This window comes from Callospermophilus lateralis, chromosome 8 (genome assembly GCF_048772815.1).
Source record: "Callospermophilus lateralis isolate mCalLat2 chromosome 8, mCalLat2.hap1, whole genome shotgun sequence".
In the NCBI taxonomy this organism is placed as follows: domain Eukaryota; kingdom Metazoa; phylum Chordata; class Mammalia; order Rodentia; family Sciuridae; genus Callospermophilus; species Callospermophilus lateralis.
This window is the reverse complement of record NC_135312.1, coordinates 30,273,810-30,297,668: the sequence shown is the minus strand read 5'-3', so window position 1 is coordinate 30,297,668 and position 23,859 is coordinate 30,273,810. Positions and strand designations below refer to the sequence as shown.

Sequence of the window (23,859 nt, the reverse complement as noted above, 5' to 3'; positions counted from 1 at the left end):
AATTATACTTTGAATCTAAAAAAGCATTAAAAAATGTGTAGGGAATCCTAGATACTACTGATTTTTTACCTTATTTACTTTATCAATTACAATACTTACCATCATCCCAGAACTGATGATAAATAAAGGCATCAAATCAGGTCTAATACTTAAAAACTTAGAGCCCAAAGCAATTCACCTTATTTATCCTAAACAAAATTAGCTTTTCTCATAGCCGCCAGTAGTTTAAATGGATATTAAAAGTATTGTTTATATGTTCTGCGTGTTAGTGAACCAGACTTATATCTGAGTGAGATTTTTGCGTGTATTTTATGGAAGATGTGAATCTATTAAAATTCCCTTTGCCATGCTTTTATTTCAACCTGTATTCATTTGCAAAAAAAAAAAAAAAATTATCAAACTTCTGATGTACATTACTCTGTATAAACAGTTATAATCATTTTTAATTGTATTTAAACTTCATGTCAAAAAAATGACCTGTGAGATTTTCATGGAAGTTCAAAAATTCTTTTTAATGTAAACATTGCTGAAATATGAATATTATGGCCATAATTTATCATAAAATTTCAGATTTTTTTTTTTTTTTGAGAAGGTAGGACTCACTATGTTGTACAGAGTGGTCTTAAACTCCCGGGCTCCATGGATCCTCCTGTCTCAGTCTCCCCACTGCTGGGACTATATCTTGCACTACTGTACCCAGTTGAATTTCAGGTTTTAAGGGTCCTAAGGGTAAAGAATATCAAGGTTTGTGGTCATTCTTGATATGATAAGTTTTCAGAAAAGTGATATTAGTTTCTTTTATTTTCTGTGCCTCACATTTTTTTTTAAACAACAAGGATTGTGAAATTATTCTGACCTATAGAACTTGGAGAAAAAGATTATCCTAATCATCAAACCTACCATCACTACAAAGTACTTTCAAAGTATTTAGAATTCAAAGACTATTGATCTCTCCATATGCACCCTTAAAATTGCCAATGAATATCATAGGAAATGAGTCCACAATTTCAGATACATTATATATGTAATCAAATATGTAGATCAATAGTAAAGTTATATGTCTTTTTAGAATGTATTCTTCTAAATGTAAATATTCTTAAGTGAAGACACTGATTTACTTGGTAGAAATTTTCTGTTATTTGTAGGATATAAAAATCATCCAGCAAGTTTATATAAACCTAGATTACTCAAACATAATGATATTAAAAAGATTAATAGGGCATCATCAAAGAATTAAGATAACTGACAGTGCCTGATTTCCTAAATTAGAATATGTACACTTTAATGGTGACAGATTATGACTTAATGATTATGTTCCTAAATGAATTACAAGGTCAACATCACTGGTGTGGATCTGCAGCTACCAGAAAGAAAATGACAAGCTGCCTAATGGACTATTTTCTATAAGGAAAATGTTCCAATAAGTCCTGACAAAGCAGGACATGCTAATATTTATCCAGGGGGCAGAAGGTCACTTTTGTTGTTGCACAGTGAAAATTCAATTGATTTCTGTTGATTTTTAAAAGTCTAGTGAAAGACAATGTGACTATTGTGCTTCTGAAAATGATTTAAAAGTAACTAAGAAAGGAGTTAATCCTACCACTTAGATAAGTTAACTGAGACAAAGGTGTTGACATGGAGAATTTATTTTGACCATTTCACTTGTTTTCCACTTCCTCACAATAGTAGTTAGACCATAAAAGAGGACCAAAATTCAGATCATGCACTTTCTTTTTATTTTTGGTACCAGGGGTTGAATTTAGGGGCTCTTGACCACTGAGCCACATCCCCAGCCATTATTTGTATTTTATTTAGTGACAGGGTCTCACTGAGTTGCTTAGGGCCTCGCTGTTACTGAGGCTGGTTTATGAACTCAGATCTTCCTGCTTCAGCCTCCGGAGCCACTGGGATTACAGGCGGGCTCCAGGGTACCGGGCATACACTTTCTTAGTTGAACAAATTTTTTTGTCATTTCAGGAAGACAGTGATTTCTCTCTCTGTATATGTTAAGAAAAGAGAGTCAATTATTACAAGAACAATTCAACTATTCAAAAGTTTAGAAGCATACAAATAAAGATGCGATGTCCATATTCTAATCTTTGGGACAAAGCTTTTCATGGATGTAAGCAATATTTCCACCAGGGATATATTTCTAAAAGGGTGGGGGAGGAATAGATCTGTCACAAAATTGGCTGTGTTGATAAAGTTAAAATTTTTCCTGAAGCCCTTTGTTTGGAGGATTAAGACAAGGCCCGTGAGTACTATGTAATCAGATCCAATATATAATATCTCCCTTAAAGTGTCTTTTCTGTGTTAGGTCTAAAATCATTATTAAAAGAAAAAACATTTCAAGAAATGGTTTAAGTTTTGGCATAGAGGGCCTCAATTTTAGAAACTTCAGTGCTAATCCAATCGCTGTAGTATCTTTTAGCAAATTGACTCTACAAATGAATAATCTGTCCTATTTATTCATTAGCTTGTTTGAGAAATATTTATACTAATAAGAGCTTAACAGATGACTAAGGAACACAAGGAAAACATTTTGGTCAAGACACTTAAGAAAACATGCAAAGAATCTTTAGCTAATGTTTAACATTAGCAATAAGTGACTTTTCTGTGCCTCTCTGGAAAACCACATAAAAATCAGCAGCCCTGGCCTGTTGTATTTTTTGTGAATCTTCAATTTCCTGGAGAAGCATAATTGAAGTCTTTCTGTTAATACTAAGACATGAAAGCAGTTATGATCTATTATAGTTTTATTTTCATTGCCACTGAAAAGTCACATAGAAATGCAAGGTGCACCCAGGTTGATCTTTGGTTAGTCTTTTGCTTGGAACAAACTCAAACTAGACACTATTATGAAACAGTGCCAAATAAAGGTTAAAATCCAGATGCCACTATTTATGTAGAAACAAACTTAATAAGAGACTCAGCTGCTCCCTTATTGACAAGTGAAAATTTAAAAAAAAAACATATTTAGAAATATTTTTAGCACTCTTAAAGATTTCTTTGCCATGGGAAATAAGTGGGTATCATATTTTACCATAAAACACATAGTAATCATTTTTTTTCTTTTTGGGTATAAAATACAAAGTATCAGAATGTTGCAATCATAGTAATTTCTTGGTTTAAAATGTTGTAAAACTGCCAGCTCTGGAAGCTGTGGCAGGAGGATTGCGAGTACAAAGCTAGCTTCAGCAAGTTAGCATGGCCCTAACAACCTGGGTGAGACCTTGTTTCAACATACTATATAAAAAAGGGCTGAGGATGTAGCTCAGTAGTTAACCCCTTCCCCCCTTTAGTCTCTGGTGGGCGCCTGCGCGCGCGCACACACACACACACACACACACACACACACAAATCTTGTAAAACATTCTCATTACATTTAGAATAAAATTAAACTTCCTTGCTGGGGTATATGGCTCATGGGAATCTCTCCGTTCCCTTCAGCCCAACCTAATCTCTTATTCCCACTTAACTGGTCCCTAGTCATAAAACTTGTTGTTCCTTGAATATTTTAACTTATTCCCATATCAGGGGCTTTATATTTGCTGTTGCCTTCTTAATACTTATGTCTCAGATCAGTATTTCCTTAGGGGCTTTTGATCACTTATTTACAATACTTTCTCATTCTTCTCCCAATTTTTCCTCTATCTCATTATGCTGCTTTATTTTCTTTATAGTACATAGCCTTATCTGAAAGCATATCATTATTTTGTCTCCATATTTTTATCTTTTCTTTTAAAAACATAAATTTTAGGGAAGCTGAGATTGTCTTTCTTATTGACTCTTATTGACTCATCCAGTTTGCACATAAAAAGTGCTCACACTTAGTAGATGCTCAAAAAATATTTGTTGAATGAATGCACCAATAAGAATTACTGCAGTGAAAAAAAATTCATTTTTCCATGCATGCTTTTTTAAAAATTGCATTTTGGGGGTCTTTAAAAATATTTCTAAAAATAATTTCTATTCCAGTTATCCAGTATTTTATCAACAAATCACCCTAGTGCTGAAGACCTTAAAAGAGTAATCATTTTATCACCTGTGAGACAGGAAATTTGAATGACCCTTGACTAGGGGATTTTTCTGCTCTATGAGCTGCTGACTGGGGTTACTCAGCGGAATTCCAGCAGTTGTTGGCTTGGTGAGTCCAAGATGGCTTCCTTCACAGGTGTAGTACCTGGTGGAAATGGCTTGAGGTTGGGCTCAGCTGCACCCTTCCTACTTTACTTGGCAGCTCAGGGCTCCAAGAGGGCAAGGTAGGAACTCTACATTTTCTTAAGGCTTAGTTCTGGTTAAGGTCATTTCCACTTTGTTCTTTGGTTAAATCAATCATAGGCCAGTTCTGGTTCAAAAGAGAAGTATAATTTTTAATCTGACACAATTCTGAGGGTATTTTCAAGGAAACATTCCTAGGAAAATGATCTAACAAATTTACAAAGTATCTTTCAGAAGTGACAATGAACATTTGTAAATTGGATTAGATCTAGAAATTATAGGCAAAAAATTTTTGTGTTGTATATGCTATGTATATTTTTCTAGCAAGTTGGTTCATAGATTTTTTTAAATTGATTTCTCAGAGGATCTAATGACATTGGCCTCCTCCTTATTCAAGTTTTTCCCTAAGCAACATTGTACAGGAGATGTCTATTTCAGGAGCTTTCTCTTTTTATAACACCTAGCATCATGTAACAATGATGGTAATAATTGCTGACTTAAAAAATAATTATTACCTACTTTTGTTTCAGAAACAGTTCTGTAACACTTTACAAAGTGGTACTATTACCTTATTTTACGGATGAGGAACTCAGGCACAATAACTTGTCTACGATCACATAACTAGCATGTAGTAAGGCTGAGAACCTAGCATACTAGCATAAAAGGGACTCAAGCAGTGAGGCTTTGTTCATTGGTGACAGTTGACCTGTTTATAAATTGGGAATAGTAGAAGCTCTAGGGGAAAAATGAACTAATTGAGGCTGGTCCACAGCTGCAAACTTGGCACTTGTTATAATAGGTGCTTAATATATACTAGCTCTTCTATTCCAGGGGAATTTGCTAACTTTCTTTGCAGAGACATTGGTGTCATAAAGTGCAAGACCCAACAAGGGGTGGGTTGAAAAAGATTTGAAAACCTGGGGCCTAAGCAGAGATATTGCTCACCCCACTGAACACTCTGATGGTCTCCCTTTTCTCTCAAAATTGTATGTAAATGTTGCATTCTGTTCCACAACTCAATACTTATCTATGAATATAAAACTGGCTTCTGTCAAAGCTCTCCCATAACGGCTCTTCTTTTTTTTTTTTTTTTCCCATCATAAGTTTAATTAGTTTTAAAGATTGCCATCCCATGCATTATAAGTGCTGGCACTATTAAACAGTGATGCCACTCTTTTTTTTTTAAATTATTTTATTTATTTTTGCATTACAATTCTTCATTCAGTGATGCCACTCTTGATGTGTACCCGATGCTATCTAAAACAATAACAACTATTTATACAAATATGTAAACAAACTCACTTTTTATTCTTTTTCCCCATGAAACCAATATAGCTATTCTATTTTTCTCCACAGCATTTCATCTTAGTTAATACTTTATTGGGCTTATGATTCTTTTGTTTATTGTGTCTTGTTTTTCTGTTTCAAAATATGTACAAAAATTTAATTTTACCTTTGGCCATAAGGCTCTATAATTGTTAAAACCATCATGGCTCTTCTATGGGGATGCACCTTGGTGTGCCCTGGCTTCATATACACCACTGCTCTTGGTGGGATTCAGCAGAGCAGGAGCAGTGCAGGTTTGGAATTAAAGGAAATTCCAAATTAGGTGTAGATTTCTTCCTCTGGTAGCTTTGGAACAAATTTAGACCCATTAACATGTTTGAGTTTCTTATTTTTCATTTATAAAATGGGGTGAATTGTGGTGTCCAGATGATTTCACAAAATGCTTTTTGAAGTATACAATATTAAAGTTGTCCTTTAGCCCGGTGGTCTTCAAACTGTGGGTGTTCTCTTATTAATAGGCAAACAAACAAAAACCCAGTTCAGTGGAGCAAACATTAAAATAACAACAACAACAACAAAATATCAGATGTCGCTTGCTTCGGAGTAAATTCCCCCACCCCAAACCCTGATACTGGGGATTGAACCCAGGGCTGCTCAACCACTGAATTTCAGCCTCAGTTCTTTTAATTCCAGAGGGTCTGAATTGGCGAATTTCTGTCATTTGGCCCAGGATTAGAAGTGTGGCTACTGCCCTCAGGCTAAGGCAGGTATTTACACACCCAAGGTGTGTCTTTATTTTTTGGTTCTGGGGGTTAAACCTCGAGGGGCTTCACCACCGAGTCTAGTTCCCAGCCCTTTTTGAGGCTGAGTCTCACTAATTTGCTTAGGGCCTCGCTGTGATGTAAATTGCTGAGGCCGGCCCGAACTTGCGATCCTCCAGCCTCAGGCTCCGGAGTGGTGGGACTGGAGGTGTGGGCCGCCCAGCCGGCCCACTGTTTCTTTCCAGCGGTGATAGTACAAACTTGCAGTGCACCTTCCAGAGGTGTCACTGGGAGGAAACCCATCCTGTATCGCCCATCTGGGCGCCTCGGCCAAGAAATCGCGGACGGGAACCCACGTGCTGACCACGGCCCAGATGACCCTTCTCTAGGGAAGGCCCAGCCAGCCCCGGGAGCCACCTGGACGGCGTCGCACCTCCCGCGTCGGGGCGGGGTCAAGAGGAAGCGCGCGCTCTTGACGTCATTGCCGGGCGCCGGTGCCTCCGCTTCTGCCACTTCGCGGGAGAAGTTGTTGGCGCCAATGGATCCCGAGTCCCGATAACGGATTCCCCAGCCCGCCGGCCTTCCAGCCTGCTCCTTAATCCTGGGGCTGCGATGGTGAGCCCCGGGGGGAGGTCGTGCAGCTCGGGGGCCTGGGAGCCTTTGCAGGCCGGGGGCGGATGGGGTGCTCCTGGGTGCGGCGTGGGGGAGGACGGCGGTGGGTGCTCGGCTGGGGAGCCCAGGTACCCGCGGGGCCGCGCACCCCGCTCTGGCTGCAGACTTTTCTGTGAATGCGGGCTGCGGCGCTCTCCGTCGCCCGATGCGCGGGGATTTGGGTGCTACGCGGCACTTTCACTCTTTTTTCAACTCTGGGGGAAGGGAAGAAGGAAGAGTGGTGATGATTTGGGAACGGAGCGTTAAAGTTAATTTCCTGTTTACTGTTGCCCCAAAACTCCGTTTGAGTGCTTCCTGGAGCGCTGATTTCAAGATGTGGGTTAGGAGGAAGAATGCAACAAACTTTCCTTTCTTAAGAGTAAATTGCCTGAGGCCTTCAAGTTTCATGATGAGCAGCTCCCCGCAACTTTCTTCTCAGCCTTTTTGAGTCTCAATGGCTGTATGGGGAAGATGGTTCATTTTGTTTGAATGTTCATAGGAGTTAAACGGATAGCACGGTTTACCAGGAAAAAAAAAAATGCAAAAAGTAGAAACAAATGTAACGTATTTGACAGCTGTCATCCCTTGTCACCTGATGTTAAAAAAATGATCTTAAACCGCCCCCAAACTTAAGTGCATAATTCTGTATAAAGCATTTCAAACGAATTGAGAGTAGAATAGCAGCCGGCAAGAGACATTCATCATGGTATGGCAGTGGATACAATTATGTGCTTGAAATGTTTCTAAAGGGCAAATTAAGGTGTTCTATTAAGACAGAAGATACTTACCAATCATATGTAATTTTTAAAGTCATTCTTAACCTTGTCAGAATGCCAGCATTCTGAGGAAAAAAGTTTCATGCCAAGTTGGGAAACTTTGCAGCTCTTTGTGTTTTTTCTCAAAAAAGGATATAATAATGATGATAATAGCCACCCTGAACCAACCATCATCTTCAGTTCAATATGTGAGTTGTTTTGCTTTTAAATACTTTCTTTTTTTTAAAAAAAATATTTTTTTAGACATTGATGAACCTTTATTTTATTCATTTATTTATATGTGGTGCTGAGAATTGAACCCAGTGCTTCACAAATGCTAGGCAAGTACTCTACCACTGAGTCACAATCCCAGCCCTTAAATACTTTCTTTTCATATTGACCCATAGAAATTCAGTTTTACAGATGGTAAAGAGACTTTTTAAACAATTTGTCATACAACTATGGTTGAACTAGAATTAGAACCTAGGTGTTTCTGGCTACTGCATTTTACTACCTCCCTAAAATGATTATCATTACACTTTGGATTTGGGGAATCATGGTAGGGTGGAAAATTGATGAGATTTGAAGTCTTGAAGGTGAAAATGAGATGTTGTTTTCGTTTAATAGTTTATAGTTATATGGTCTTGAGCCAGTTAAGCGGCTTAACTTTAGTCTCTATTTCTTTATCTGTTTAAAAAAAAAAAAAAAACAAGGTGGGGGGGATAATAGCTATCCCTCCAATTTTTTTTTTAGGATTAAACAAGATATTATATATATATATATATATATATATATATATATATATATATATATATATATCTTCCATTTTGGAGCATGGTATGTAGTAGGTAATATACAACTGCTTAATTTCCAATAACTTGTTTCTTTCAGAAGGAACTCTGAAAAAAATACATAAGATTTTAAGGGAAATTGTAGATGCTTCTGATGTCAATTACAATGAACCAACAGCTTGTATGGTTAATTTTTGATCATTTAGGTACTTTTAAATTTGGTTCTTTCTTTCTTTAGAACTTCTGTTCTTGATGCAGTTGAAAAACAAATCTCTTTGTAGAAAAGAAATGATCAAGTTGGTCAATTTTACTGTTTGCTAATGGGAAAAGGTTCTAGAAAGTAGTAAGAATTTTGTATTTTGGCTTTTGATATAGCTCTCCAGCCTCTAGTACAAAAAAGTCTAGCAAAACCCTAGGCTAAAATTCTATACCACAATTTTTTTTTTATGCATCTATACACAAGTTATATTATAGGACAGTAGTTCTTAAATTCTATTTGAGTCATAGTTCCCTTTGGTAAATGTGAATGGCATGCAACTTTTCTGCCCAGAGAAATACACATAGGCCTGTAACATATCATCTTAGCTTATTCACAGACAAAAGGTAATCTGGGAGCTCCATTTTCCCCGAGATATTTTTCAATCAGAAGTTACCAATAAAGGAATAAAACACTGTGTCCACATAATGGAATACTGTTTAGCCATTAGAAAAATAAGAAAATTATATACCCTGATATAAAATAATCTCCAAGATATAAATTCCTCTGGAAAGAAACACTAGGAACTAACTGATAAGATTCATTGTTGTCAGAGATGGGAAGTATATGTCTGAAAGATATGTGTTTTGAACCATGTGAATATAAAAGGAACAGAAATGAAGTCTAAAAGGAATAAGAAATGAGTCATGTAAACAATTTGAATTGCTATGAGAGTTAATAGTTTGTTCAAAATGTGAATAAAATCCAAGAGATGCTACTTTTAAGAAATCAGCATATAGGTTGACATGGCAACACACACCTGTAATCCCAGTGACTCAGGAGGCCGAGGCAGGAGGGTTGTAAATTGGAGGCCAGACTCGGAAGGCAGTTTAATGAGACTTTCAAAATAAAAGTTTAAAAAAAGGGCTGGAGATGTAGCTCAGTGGTAGAGTGACCCTGGGTTCAATTCCTCAGTACTGGGTGGGGAGAGTGCAGAATCAGCATATGTCATTAATTGGTTGGCATAATTAAAAATATACATAAGGTTGAATTAAACACATCAAACTTAAGGGGCAGCATTTTTGAAGGACTGTCAGGTCACTTTAAATACATTGTAATCTCAGCTGCTTTGTCATTGTTTGCTGTGTGAAATTCTTGCTTCCCTGGACAGTGTTGTGGTCCCATTGTAATGTAATTTTGTCATATATCCTAGTACTTGGTCTATGAGGCCCCTACCTGTCTCTCTGATTTCACGTCTCAGTTTTGGGTAGTATGAAGTATAGAGGTCAAAGTTTATTCTTGGACATGTGGATATTTAGTTGTCCTGGCACCATCTTTTGAAAGGGCAATTCATTTCCCATTGAATTATCTTGGCACAGCTGGCAAAAATCAGTTGACTCTAAATGTGATTTAGATTTGTTGGATTCTTAAATTCTATTTCTTTGGTCTCTGTCTATTCTAATGCTACAGTGCACTATCTTGCTTAATGTGGCTTTGTGATAATTTTTGAAATCTTTTGGAAGTAAGAGTCCTCCAACTTTTTTTTTTTTTCCTCCAAGATTGTTTTGGCTATTCCAGTCTCTTGAATTTCCATATGCATTTTAGAATAAGCAGAGTAGCTAGGATTTCGATAAGAAATGTGTTGAAACTATAGATCAATTTGGGGAATATTGCCATCTTAAATATATTGTCTTCTGATCCATGAACATGTAATGTCTTCCTATTTGTTTAGATCTTTGATTTTTTTTCAAATAACATTTTGAATTTTACACTTTTTCTATTTTTTTTTTTTTGGCAGTGGGGTGGTGGGTAGTGGGGATTGAACCCAGAGGTCTTGTTAAGTTGCTTAGGGCCTTGCCTAATTACTGAACCTGGCCTCAAATTTGCAATCTTTTTGCCTCAGCCTCCCAGGTTGCTGGAATACAGGTGTTTGCCACTATGCTGTCTTACTCTTCTTTTGTTAAATATATTCCTAAGTAATTTATTATTTTTGATAATATTTTAAATGAATTTTTTTTTTTCTTTTTGGAGATTTGGCCTCATATTGAGGGCCTCATATGTACTAGGCAAGTGCTATATCACCAAGCTATACTCCCAGCCTTTGGAGTTGTTCATTTCAGTTTTGGATTGTTCATTTGCAAGAATGGTTGAGGGCTGGTGATATGGATCAAGTGGTAGCACGCTTGCCTGGCATGCGTGAGGCACTGGGTTCGATCCTCAGCACCACATAAAAATAAAATAAAGATATTGTGTCCACCTAAAGATAAAAAAAGAAATATTTAATAAAAAGAAATATGGTTGAATTTTGTATATTGATCTTGTATCCTTGCTGAACTCATTTATTTATTCTGATAGTTATATAATGGATTTCTTATGATTTTCTATGTGAGTGTGTTGGTTAGCTTTCCATCTCTGTGACAAAATACCCGAGATAAACAACTTCTAAGAAGGAAACATTTATTTTGGTTCATGGTTTTAGAGGCTTCAGTCCACAGTTGGCTGGCTCCATTGCTTTTGGGCCCATGGCAGGGCAGAACATCATGGTGCCGGGGGTATGTGGTGAAACAAAGCTGCTCACCTCCTGACCACAGGAAACAAGGAAAGGGGAGAAATTGGAGTCCCAGTATCCTTTAAGGGCATACCCCCAAAGACTTACCATTCTCCCATTAGGCCCCCTCTCCTAGAATTTTCACTACCTCCCAGTAGTGCCACAGACTGACAACCAAGCCTTTAGAAATTCTGGGGGACACTCTGGATATAAACTTGAGAAACTTAAGATGAAAAACAGTCCTCTTTGCAGAAAAGAAATGGTGAAGAGCTGGGGCTGTAGCTCAGTGACAAAGCACTTGCCTAGCATGTATGAGACACTGGGTTTGATCCTCAGCATCACATAAAAATAAACAAAATAAAGCATGCTGTCCATCTACAACTACAAAAAAAAAAAAAAAAAAAAAGGAAATGGTCAAGTTGGTCAGTTTTGCTGTTTGTTAATAGGAAAAGGTTCTAAAAAGTAGTAGGAATTTTGCATCCTCTGGTATTTAGTTAAGCCCTCCAATGCCCAGTACAAAAATATCTAGCGGGGCTGGGGTTGTAGCTCCGTGGTAGAGCACTTGCTTAGCATGTGTGAGGCCTTAGGTTTGATTCTCAGCACCACATATAAATAAAAATAAAAGTCCATTGCCAACTAAAAACAAATTAAAAAATATATCTAGCAAAAAACCTAGACTAAAATTCCATTCCATAATTTTCTTTTGAAACAGCTGTGCACAGTTATATTATAGGATGGTAGTTTGTAACTTCTCTTTGGCTCACAGTTCCCTTTGATAAATGTGAATTGTATGCAAATTTTTGCCCAGAGAAATATACATAGGTCCATAACTCACTGATTTAGCTGATCTACAGACAAATATTATTTTTTGTGTGTGGTACTGGGGATCAAACCCAGCACTTCAAGTGTGATATGCAAATGCTCTACCACTGAGCCATGCCCCAACCCCAATGTGTAAGACTTTTTTTTTTTTTTTTTTTTTTTTTAGTCTGTGAAAAGAGAGTCTGTCCAATCTAGGTATCTTTTATTTTGTTTTCTTGCCTATTTGTGTTTGTGTGTGTTTGGCTGTACTAGGGATTAAACCCAGGTCTCACACATGCTTGGCAAGGGCTGTACCATTGAGCCATACCTCCAGCCCTTAATTTGAGATAGTGTCTCATTAAATTGACCAGGCTAATCTAGACCTTGTGATCCTTTTGCCTCAGCCTCCCATGTAGCTGGGATTATAGGTGAGCAACACCATACCTGGCATTTGCCAAATTCTTTTCTTCACTAGAATTGCCACAATGTTAAATACAAATGGCAAAAGTGGACATCCTATATTTTTCTTGATCTTAGGGGGAAAAGCCTTCTTCAAGCTTACTTTTTGCTTCCAAAGATCTAAATAAAATTTAAAATACTTTAAAATTATTAAACTATCTCAAATTTTATTTGCTGTGCTGTCACCAGCTACTTCAGTGTATATTTTATTCAGAAATATAGTTTTGCATTTTAGTGATTAGTTCAAGATAAGAGATTTTTATATTTAGCGATTTGGTGATGTATGTTCATAATCAATTTCTGCTGTTTCTGCTTGTGAATCTGGTTGGCTATTTAAAAATATTAAAACAGAAATATTTATATTTCATCAGTACTGTCAAAATAGAGAAGTGAAACCAACATACAATATTTTGGAAATCATTCTGCAGAGCACTGTGATACTTATTTTGCATAAAATACTATATTCTTGAAGATAAATGACCACAGTGACATAATTTGTTTCTGTTCACATTTTTCATAAGCAAGTATTACTTGCATGTTGGTTGAGCCCATTAGCAGTAATTAGAGTTCCTTTGGTTACATGTCAAAGTAAATATATATCAGCTTTTGTACTCTGACATTCTAAAGCTTAAAGGTCATTATGGTACTCATTTCTGTGGGTTTAGGAGGGTTTGTTGCAAAAACATTTTTTTCATCTCTATTAGTTTTTTTTTTTTTTTTAAGTTGTCAATAGACCTTTATTTTATTTATTTATATGTGGTGCTGAGGATTGAACCCAGGTCCTCACATATGCTAGGCAAGCGGTCTACCACTGAGCCACAACCCCAGCCCTCTATTAATAGTTTTGAAATCAACCAACCAAGGAGGAAACATCTTGATATGGGTTGAAGACATACTAAATGCCTTATTTATGTGTGTATTTGACTTTGACAAAGTCAGATATTTTGTTTTAGCCTATGTATATTCAGATTGTATTTGGGCTGCCTGATATGCAATGCTTCTCTCTAATAGTGTTGTAGATTGTTAGTTATACCTTAAATGAGAAAAATGCAAGTAGTCTTTGCTTATATTTAATGCATCTTAAATTTCAAAACTTTTTTTGGGAGTGGGGGTGGTACTGGAGATTAAACTCAGGGGCACTTGACCACTTAGACACATCCCCAGCCCTATTTTATATTTTATTTAGAGACAGGATCTCACTGAGTTGCTTAGTGCCTGGCTGTTGCTGAGGTTGGCTTTGGACTGTAGATCCTCCTGCCTCAACCTCTTGAGCTGCTGAGATTATAGGCATGCACCACAGCGCCTGGTCTTTTATTAGAGAATGTCTTGGTGTTCTCAATTTTCTCACCTTTTTTTTTTTCTTTTTTTTAGTTGTAGATGGACACAATACATAAGGGTTTGTTAAAAAAGTAAATAAAATGAATTTCTGAATCAGGGCAGTGGCAATAGGAATGGAAGGGAGAATACAGCAGTATTTGGGAGCAAGATTAGGTGAGAGGAGTAGGTGGAGAGTCAGAATGAGGCAGAAAGACAATGCGCTTGTACCTTCTTGGGTGAACAGAAGTACAGTGTGTGGAGATGGGAGATCAAGGGACAGAAGCAAATGCCAGAAGAAGATGAATTTAGTTTTGGTCATTATGAGTTGGAGGCCCCTTTGCGCATTTGGACGGAAGTGTATCTAGCAGGCTGTTAGCTACATGGGTATGGAGCTCAAAGGAGGTTTGGAGTGGAGGGCAAGATTGGATGGTGTGTATTTTAAGTTGTATGGAGGTTAAGTGGGTACCTGTTAGCTAACACAATATGAGTGTAGGTTCAAAGTTGTAACTTGGGTTTTGTGATAGGATTTGGGAAAGTCCCCAGAACTGCATTCCATGTTTTTTTTTTTTTTTTTTTTTAAAAAAAACAAAACTCCCAAATGTATGATATTTGGTCATTGTACTGTCATGTGTAACTAATTAAAACAAATAAAAAAAGCCCTCAGAGCTGGGTATGGAACCCAGGGAATCCCACATACAAGGCAAGTGGTGGACCTCTAAACTATACCCCTAACCCTCCATACAAAGTTTTCTGTGCATGTTTGTTTTTGCGTATTTCTGGGGAATGTATTCGTACCTTTCACCAGATTTATGAAAGTGCAAACACTGCTGGTATTGTTAGTGAAAAAACCATTCATTTTTTTTCCTTGACATGTGCTTTGGCATATTTTAACAAGTGGGTCACCTCTGACAGTGGTTTACAAGCTCTGCAAGGGGAGGGACCACAAGGATAGGGAACTATTGTATGGAGTGGTACATGATGCATTTTCTGAAATGTTTGATGAGTGAATAAGTACAGATAAACTTTGTATCTCCAGTAAAAAAAAAAAAAAAAAAAATAACTAGACGGTAAAACTTGTTGGTATGAAGACATTTTCTCTAGCCCTTTCTACATGACTTTATATGTAAGCTATCAAAACATTTCATTACAACGAATAAGGTAACCTAGAGAACTACATTGTTGTGCTATATTATGTTGTAGGTCTCTTTTGGGTTTGATCTGAATTGTGCTCATTCAAGTAGTTAATATTTGTTTTTTTGGATCAGAACTCAATTCTAAAAAGTTGACTTACACAGTTAGTATGTTAGCCCTGGTGGAAATGTTAAACTTATGAAATAAACCGATAGATCAGGCACAGCCGTCTCAAATGCTTCAGTTATCCTACTTATGCAAGTTTGAAGGGACCTTAGTTTTTAAACCTGAATTATATAATTACTTCAATTTCTGTTGAATTTTGCCAGTGTTGGTTTATATTTTTGGGTCAGATACCTGAAAACTTTTGCTCTACATTATTTAATTGAGAGAGTAGTCTTAAGGCTCTATGATATTGAATGTGACTTCACAGTCTTTCCTGTCTTCTTGCACACACCTAAGAATGGAAGTGAATCTTTTCATTGTCATGGAAGGAGCCTACCAGATGATCAGTAGATTCTAGGCTGTGTTGGGAGAGTGGTTTCTATCCCCATTTCTCTTCCTGTACTGGGCTTTATGGCATCTGTTTTTTATTTCCTGTGCTCAGCTTTGTTTTCTAAAGCCAGAAAGATGAGAGCAGAAAGTAGAATTAAGTTCCATGAGAACAAATTTTTGCTTGTTGTGTTTACACCAAGCCCTAAGAATAGTTAGTTCTTGGACTCAATAAGTTTTTTTTTTTTTTTTTCCCCTTTTGGTATTTTGAGACAGGGTCTCTCTAAGTTACTTAGGGCCTTGCTAAGTTGCTGAGACTGCCCTTGAACTTAGAAGCCTCCTGCCTCAGCCTCCCATGTCCACTGGGATTCAGTAGTATTTCTTGAATGAATAGATGAGTAGTGAATAAAGGAAACTGACTCAGGACCTTGCAAGTCTTCCTGTCTAGAACCTGTTAATGTTCAAAGGTTTCTCAAATAATGCTTCTGTTTCTTATGGTGTCTGCAACTTTCCTTAGGGAAGTTCTTGAGGCAGGTGCCACACTTTGATGTATCAGTAACATCAATTTTGTATGTAGTGATATTTCTGATTTTTAAAAAAAGTAATTTGTTTGGCTAAAACAAATTTTGAAGAGGAAGTACCCTATTAAAATGAAAGTGTTTTTTTTTTTCCTTAGCCACAGTATTGTTATACAATAGGAGAGTAACATAAAGATCAAATATAGAAAGTTAACTTTAATAATTCAGCTCACAAATAATGCACAGTGTTAACATCTTAAAATTCATATTGAAATATGAATTCCAATTAAAGATTTTTTGATACAAATTTATTTTTAAATTTAGGAACTGATGTACCCTTTTACTTTGTTTTAAATACAAGGTTTAAAAAGTATTTGTAATTTCTAGTAGGAAAACATGACCTGAGTGAGTACCCCTGGCAAACCACTGTTGAAAGCTTCAGCTGCCTTTGGTGCAGAGCTGTGGGATTAGCTTCACAGCACTCAGCTGTCTTGAGGTGAGACATCAGAGGTACACTATTCTGTTACTGTGGCATCCATTGGTGATCTAGATTGCCTTTCCTTCAGGAAGGGCTGTCAGGAGGGCCTTATGCTTTACCTCCAAATTTGGCTAACGGTTTACTGCTGAATGGGTTGCTCGGGTATTTTGACATGTTTGCCAGATTCTGGGCCATATCCTGGAAGTCCTCCATAACACCAGGCTTCTGCATAGCTGCAAGAACCTTTGTGTCACTAAGAATTTCACTGAACCCAGGCATTCCTCCCATTCCAAGCATTCCTGCAGGAAAATTACCAGGCATTCCTCCAGGAAAGCGACCTGGAAAAGAGCCATTCTGAGCTTTTGATTGTCAGCTGGCTTCTTTCTCTAGGCCTTTGTGCTCAAGCCTTCTTAACCCTTTCTAGGCTTTCACTGATCTCTCATCTTCTTGCTTTTACTTTACTTTCTCTGTGTTCTGCAAGTTTCCAGGCCCTCCCTCAAACTTCTTTCAGCATTTACTCTAGCATTCTAATCCAGACGACAGGCAAGGCAAGATCATAGGCTGTTACTTCCCAGTGTCCCAGAAGTCTATGTACTTTCCCTTGCCTCTTGGAAGACTGAGCTGAATCAGGATGTATTGGAATGGCTCTGTCACAGTTCCAGATGGCAGCATTTGGCTGTTCTAATTTGAAAATGCTGGCTCTCTCAGTATACAGAATGGCCACCTGGAGATTTGGCATGATGGCATCAGTGAACAGGTCAATGGCTATGCGTAGTCCACCATCATTTAGGGCTGCAGTGGTAGCCCCTTTCTCCTCTCTTCCTGTCATCTCATCACCTCAGTTATTGCTACATTTCCATCTCCCATTTCTTGAGGTTGGTTGTGTTTGGTTCAGTTGCACCTTCGTTGTAAATTTTTAGATTACTTCCCTCAATAATTTGCCTGCCTCTTTTTCTTTGCCTTCTTCATATTTTTTCTTCCTCCATATTTTCTTCTGATTTAGATTTATGAGTAGCAGGTGACCCTGTAACTGCCACACCCTCCCCATTCCCTCAGGAAGTGTACTTTGTATTTCCTCTGCATGCAGAATGTTTCTGTCCTGCCCACACATTTTTTGGGAAGACCCGAAACTCAACTCAGTGAGGATTGAACCCAGTGCTCTGTATTGTATTTAGGTCTTTATGTACTAATGTACCCATTTGTCACCAGTACTGGACGTGCATGGTTGGAGGTGGGAGGCAGAGGGCCTCCGCCTCCGCTGCCGCTGCCCAGGCTGCAGCCCCATATTTCAAAACAAATCTAAGCCACACGCAGTTAATCCCAGTGATTCTGGAGACTGAGGCTGGAGGATCACACGTTCAAGGTTAGCCTCTGCTATTTAGAGAGACACTGACTCCAAAAAAAAAAAAGTTGGGGGGATGTAGCTTGGTGGTAGAGTGCTTACCTAGCATGTGTGACTCTGGGTTCAGTCCTCAGTACTGCAAAAACAAAAAGAAGTCTACCACAATTTCATTTTACATAATCCAGAGCCTTTTTTTTCTGATCCCAGGTTTGAAGGTGACCGGTTTTAGGAATAACCATTTATGTATTCATTGAATATTAATCAAACATCTACTTAATCTGGTGTACTGACCCTGTACTTGAGATATGGTAGTAAGATAGACAAGCTTGCTGTATGGAACTAACAAATGTCTTTAAACTTAACTTTCTATGAGCATCAGATGTTAAGGCTCAGTTCAGGTGTTGCTTCTTCAGTCCTGTATGAAGTGCTCCCCGTGCTTTCACAGCCTTGTGGTTAGCTTTTTATTTTTATGTGGTGCTGAGGATTGAACCCAGTGTTCTATACTGTATTAGGCCTTTATGTACTAATGTACCCATTTGTCTTCCAGGAAGCTTCATGAAGTCATTTTTTTTTTCCTCATAAAGGAGCACTCAACTTTGCATCCTAAGTCCCTGGCACAGAGCCTACCTGTAAGCTTAAAAGGATCAAGTGGATCAAAAATGGTAGGAGGAGGCTGGGGTTGTGGCTCATTGGTAGAGTGCTTACCTAGCATGTGTGAGCCACTGGGTTTGATTCTCAGCACCACATAAAATAAATTTTTTAAAAAAAGGTCCATTGACAGCTAAAAAATATTTTAAAAAAATGATAGGAGGGGAAAGTGCACGTTGCTAATTGGGGCCTACATCTGCTTTTGCATAGTCCCTAGAGTTATAGGAACACTGAGAAGGCAGCCATGGTCAAGTTGAAAACTAGGATAGAGATTTGGAGTGAGAGGACCAGTTTCCATTCTAGAGGTTTTTGGTGTGCCACTGCTAATCCTCATAGGGGTCCGTGAGGCAGGTGGCATCATGAGGAGATGAAAAAGGACAGAGAAATGAAGTAACTCATGCCACGAGTCGTAGTAAGTGGAAAACTTATTTGTCTGACTTAATTATTCATTCCATTCATTTATAAAGTGGGAATGTATTTTAATTTTATTTGCACTATTCACCACATAGAATTATCAAAAGACATAAATCTGTGTCCAGTTGCTGTAAGTCAAATATGAAAACTAAGCATTTTACTTAGTTTTTCTGTTAAAATTTGTTATTTAACTTTTATGTGATCTTTGCCTGAATCTTTTGCCTCGCTTGAATTGACCTGTTTGTTCAATTAATTATCATTGAAAAAAGAAAGAATAGTTAATAACTGCTCTCTTTTGGTTTCTGCTCCCCAGAAATGGTCAAAGAAAAACTATATTCTGGGACAAGGGGTATGTGCACATTTAAATTTTTACTTCCCTAGTAGCTGGGGCTATAGGCATGCTACATCCTGGCTACATTTAAGATTTTGATAAGTGGGGCTGGGGTTGTAGCTCAGTGGTAGAGTACTTGCCTAGCACATGTGAGGCACTGGGTTCAATCCTAAACACAACATAAAAATAAAAATAAACAAAACAAAGATATTGTGTCTGTCTGTAACTAAAAATATTAAAAAAAAAAGATTTTGATAAGTATTGCTGAATGATCTTCCAGGAAGGTTATGCCAGTTTTTACTTTTCTCAGAGTTGTGAGCATGTTTCCCCACATCCTTGATGAATTTTAGCATTATTAATCTTTTAAAACTTAGAGGAAACCAATCAAATTTTAATTTACCTTTTTATTATTTGTGAAGTTGAGCATCTTCTGTGTGTTGATTGTTTGCATATCATTTTTAACCTATTACTAGCTTTTATTGTTACATTGGCTTATCTTCTGTTGACTTGTAGGAACTCATTTATGTATTACATATATTTACAAAAGTTGTAGACAGTTTTTGGTTGCCGCTATTTTAACTTTTTGGCATCTTTTTTCATTTTTATCTAGCCAGACCTCTTTATGATGTTTATAGCTTTGGTTTTCTGCTTAGAAGGCTTTCCCCTTGCCAATTTAAAAGTAAATTTAAAAATTTGTTCCCTTTTCTTCCTTTTTACTTAAATATTCTGGCAGGCAAGGGAAGTGTTGAGAGCTATTCTTTGGTAATATGATTAGATACTAGGATTGGTCTGCATCGCATGAAATCTTTGAAGATGTAGAGTATTAGAAAGGAAATGTTAATTGGAAGGGTAAGGTAAAGTCACGCTGTATAAATTAATTAGCCTAATTGCTGACCTTTGCTTCTTACCTGTTTGTATTCTACAGCTGCTCATACTGGAAAGAGTCCAAAGAAGTTGTTTATGACAATTCTTTTCTAAAAGTTTAGGTTTTTAGTACATATTGAGTGAGATCAGGATGCATTTATTTCTTTTATGCTTCAGAGTATAGGGATGTGGGGGAAGGGAGTGGGTAGAATAAGAGAAAAGGTAAGGAAAGAATGGAAAGAATTAGGAAGGAAAGGGTGTGACAGTGTTAAGAGTGGCAGTAGAGATAAAATCACAGTGTTCAGTGTTACTGATAGTTTTATTCTCTGAATTATATTTTGTTTTCTTTGGAGTTTTAAGCATTTGTGGTTCAAAACCAGGTTGTACATGGATGTTAAAAAGACCTACTATTCAAAACTTGGTACACTGATGGTTCAAGTTTTGGTATTTCCATGATGCAACTCTTTGTGTGTTTAAATAATCATCACTATTTTAGTGAAGAATCACTGTGTAATTTCAAAAAGTGAAACTGATGTGAAACACATTTCCTTCAGAAGCAATAAAGTAGTCAGCCTTAAACTTGATTCTTTGCAATTTATAAGGAAGGCTGTCTTTTTAAAAAATATTTTTTAGTTGTTGATAGATCTTTACTTTTATTTATTTATACATGGTGCTGAGAATCGAACCCAGTGCCTTACACATACCAGGCAAGCCCCAGCCTCAAGGCTGTCTTTTTCTATTCTTTACTTTAGTACCTCACAAGATGTTTCAGTGTTAGAGATGAGGTATCCATTCTATAAGCAGTTTTTTTTTTTTTTTTTAAGATTTAGACTTAATTAATGGATTTATAACTTTTCTATATTAGGAGATTTACAAAAGAGGGTTTAAAATCAGGGAAGTCTTTAATCTTTCTCTCATCTCTTATGTTTACATGCCTCTGTGCCTCATTTGTCTGCTTTGTTTATTGGCTTAGCCCAAAGCTGTTTGTGTCTTGAAAAACACACTTTGGGGTTTTTGATATCATACGACAGTTATTGCTTAGATCCAGCAAATAATTGCCATCTTTTCTTATAAAAGTAGTTTTGTAGTCATTTCTCTCAAAGAATAAAGAGAGAAGTTGGAGGAATAAAAAAGTTAAAAATTATGAACATGAAGGATAGGAAAATGGTACAGCTGTTTTTTTTTATTCATTTTTTTTTTGTAGTTATAGATTGACAGAATGCCTTTATTTTATTTGTTTATTTTTATGTGGTGTTAAGGATTGAACCCAGTGCCTCACACATGCTGGGCAAGCGCTCTACCACTGAGCCTCAGCCCCAGCCCCTACAGCTGGTTCTTGAACTCAGTTCTTTGGAATTAAGATTTTAAATTCTTATTATTTTGTGATCCTTACACCCTTGCCTGTAAACATATTTATAAATGGAGATGTTTCAGTGTTGTGAAGGGATAGTAGTTCAGCAATGAAGCTTTTTGCTGAGTCACATTGTGTTAGATTCATAATTAATTCTCATAAAACTATGATTAGTTCCACTTTGTGTATGAGAAAACAGACAAGTTAAAGCAACTTGTTCAAGGTCACACAGATAGAAAACTCTAGATCCAGAGTCCAACCATGTTTTTCTGATTCTCATGTCTATTTCCTCTATACAATTGTTTCTTCAAGACCAGATTCTAGAAAGTTAGGGAAAATGCGTGCAAAGTATGAGAAAAGTGAGTAATTTTAATTATAAATTGTAAAGTTGCATTGAATTGGTTTGAATTCTAAAGATGAATATGGAGTAGAGTAAGAAGAACACATTGTAATGAGCACCCCAAGTTTTTCTTCGGAAATTTGGGAAAATCATATAAAGGAGAAAGTAACTTCAAGCTTTCCTAGCAACTAAGAGAGATTAGGGTTGAAAGAGTTATACTTCTTAAACTGAAGAATACATTCCATGGATAAAGATTATATTCTTCAACTTTTTGTTTTCTCCCCCAGCTATGCTGGGTTATGTTGTACATACATGATCAATAAATACCTGAGACTTTGCACATGCTAGGCAAGTACTCTACCACTGAGCCATATCCCAGCCTGGCAAATTTTTTTTTTTTTAACTTTATTTTATTTATTTATTTTTATGTGGTGCTTAGGATTGAACCCAGGGCCTCACATGTGCTAGGTGAGCGCTCTACCACTGAGCCACAACCTCAGCCCCCCCACATTAAAATGCCACTGCATGCATGGAACTATTTTGGTATGGAGAAATTACTTATGGTAAACCAGTGTGTAAGTAAAGCTGTGCCATTTATTGTTGAACTTAGAATATTATATGATTACTATTTATTTATGAGTCTTTATTTTCTCTTTTAGGACATTCGGAAGTTCTTTGGAGTTATACCAAGTGGAAAAAAACTTGTAAGTGAAACAGTAAAGAAGAATGAGAAAACAAAGTCTGTTGAAGAAACTTTAAAAGGAAAGAAAGGAATAAAGGAAATCAAGGTCAGTTTTCCAAATGTAATTTTTTATTGTATGAAATGTTAAATAAACTGAGTTCCTAAACTTGATATACTGGGAGCCATGAGTAAATTAGATTTAATAGACAGATCATTTGGTCTGTGTAACATTTCATCCATGGTCATCTGAAATTGTGCCCTCATATGCAAAGTACATTCGTTCCATCTCAGTAGCCACAAACAGTCTAAATTCATTCCAGCATTGTCTTAAAGTCCAAAGTCTCATCTAAATGTCATCTAAATCAGATATAGGTGAGATTTGAAGTATGATTCATCCTCTCTAGCTGTGAATCTTTGAAACCAAATATCATGGTGAAACAGGCATAAGCTAGACCTTCCCATTCCAAAAGGGAGTCATCAGAAGGAAGAAAGGGATAGTGGGTGGTGTCATACAAGTCTAAAATCTAGCAGGGCACATTAAGTTTTTAAGGCTCAAGAATAATTTTTTTTTGGTTTATGCCCTATCTTCCAGACCTACTGGGTGGTAGTTCTGTCTCCATAGCCCTAGGCAGCAGTCTTGCCTGTGTGGCTCTCCAGGACCTCTCACCTTCAAGGCTACAGGTGGAGGATGTCTGGTCTGTTGAAACCAAATGGCTTCAGGTTTCACACTGTTGAAACTGAAGAGGCAATTCTGATGACCTCTGAATTGCCTTTGCTGTTATTCTTCCCTTTTTCCCTGAAGAATATAACTATTATTCTGTCCTATAGAATCTAAGAAGTCCCACATCCTTCCTTTGCACCCCTTCAGTTCAAACTGGCAGTGTTTGTGCTTATGGAATCCCATAATCTCTTTAGTGCTAATTCAGATGCTTTGGGCATTCTCTTCAGAACATGCTTTCTCATTTTTTGCAATATAAACAGGCTGAGAATTTTTCAAGTCTTTAATTTCTGGTTCCTTTTTGCTTAACAATCCTTTTTCAATTCATCTCTCCTCCATTTTACTATAAGCGATCAGCAGGACTCAAGCTACACCATCAACGTTTTGCTCTGAAATCTTCTCAGCTAAATATCTAATTTTCTTCTTTAGAAGTTCTGTCTTTCACAAAATACAAGAACACAACTCAGCCAAGTTCTTTACTCTAGTTTTTAATAATCTCTTACTCTTTCCTTCCTTTATTTGTGTTGAGTATCAGATCTAAGGCCCTTGTGCATGCTAGGGAAACACTCTACCACTGAGCTAGATCCCAACCCCTACATTCTTATTTTTATGAACATTCTGTTCATGATAATATACATATTCTCTGAGATGAAAGAAGTTTTTACTATAGCACTCATTTAACTCCTCTTTTTTTATGAGCCTTTACTGGAATTGACTTTAATGTCCATATTTCTATTAACAGTTGTGGCAATCTAGGTTTCTT

General features: G+C 37.0%; 1 protein-coding gene and 1 pseudogene across 3 annotated transcripts in view; one reads left to right on the top strand and one right to left on the bottom strand.

Annotated features, from left to right (window-relative positions):
- Window positions 1–6,767: 6,767 nt before the first annotated feature.
- The window catches only part of Rfc1 (replication factor C subunit 1), a 108,072-nt gene continuing 90,980 nt past the window's right edge, over window positions 6,768–23,859 (top strand). For all 3 annotated transcript variants that reach the window (XR_013092144.2, XR_013092143.2, XM_076864456.2), the window contains exons 1-2: window positions 6,768–6,884; window positions 22,356–22,484. Coding sequence is in view for 1 of the 3 variants with exons in the window: in XM_076864456.2 (XP_076720571.2) it covers window positions 6,882–6,884; window positions 22,356–22,484 (132 nt within the window). In the remaining 2 variants the exon portion in view is untranslated. The remainder of the gene's footprint in view (window positions 6,885–22,355; window positions 22,485–23,859) is intronic.
- Window positions 16,515–17,517, bottom strand: LOC143406374 (hsc70-interacting protein pseudogene; annotated as a pseudogene).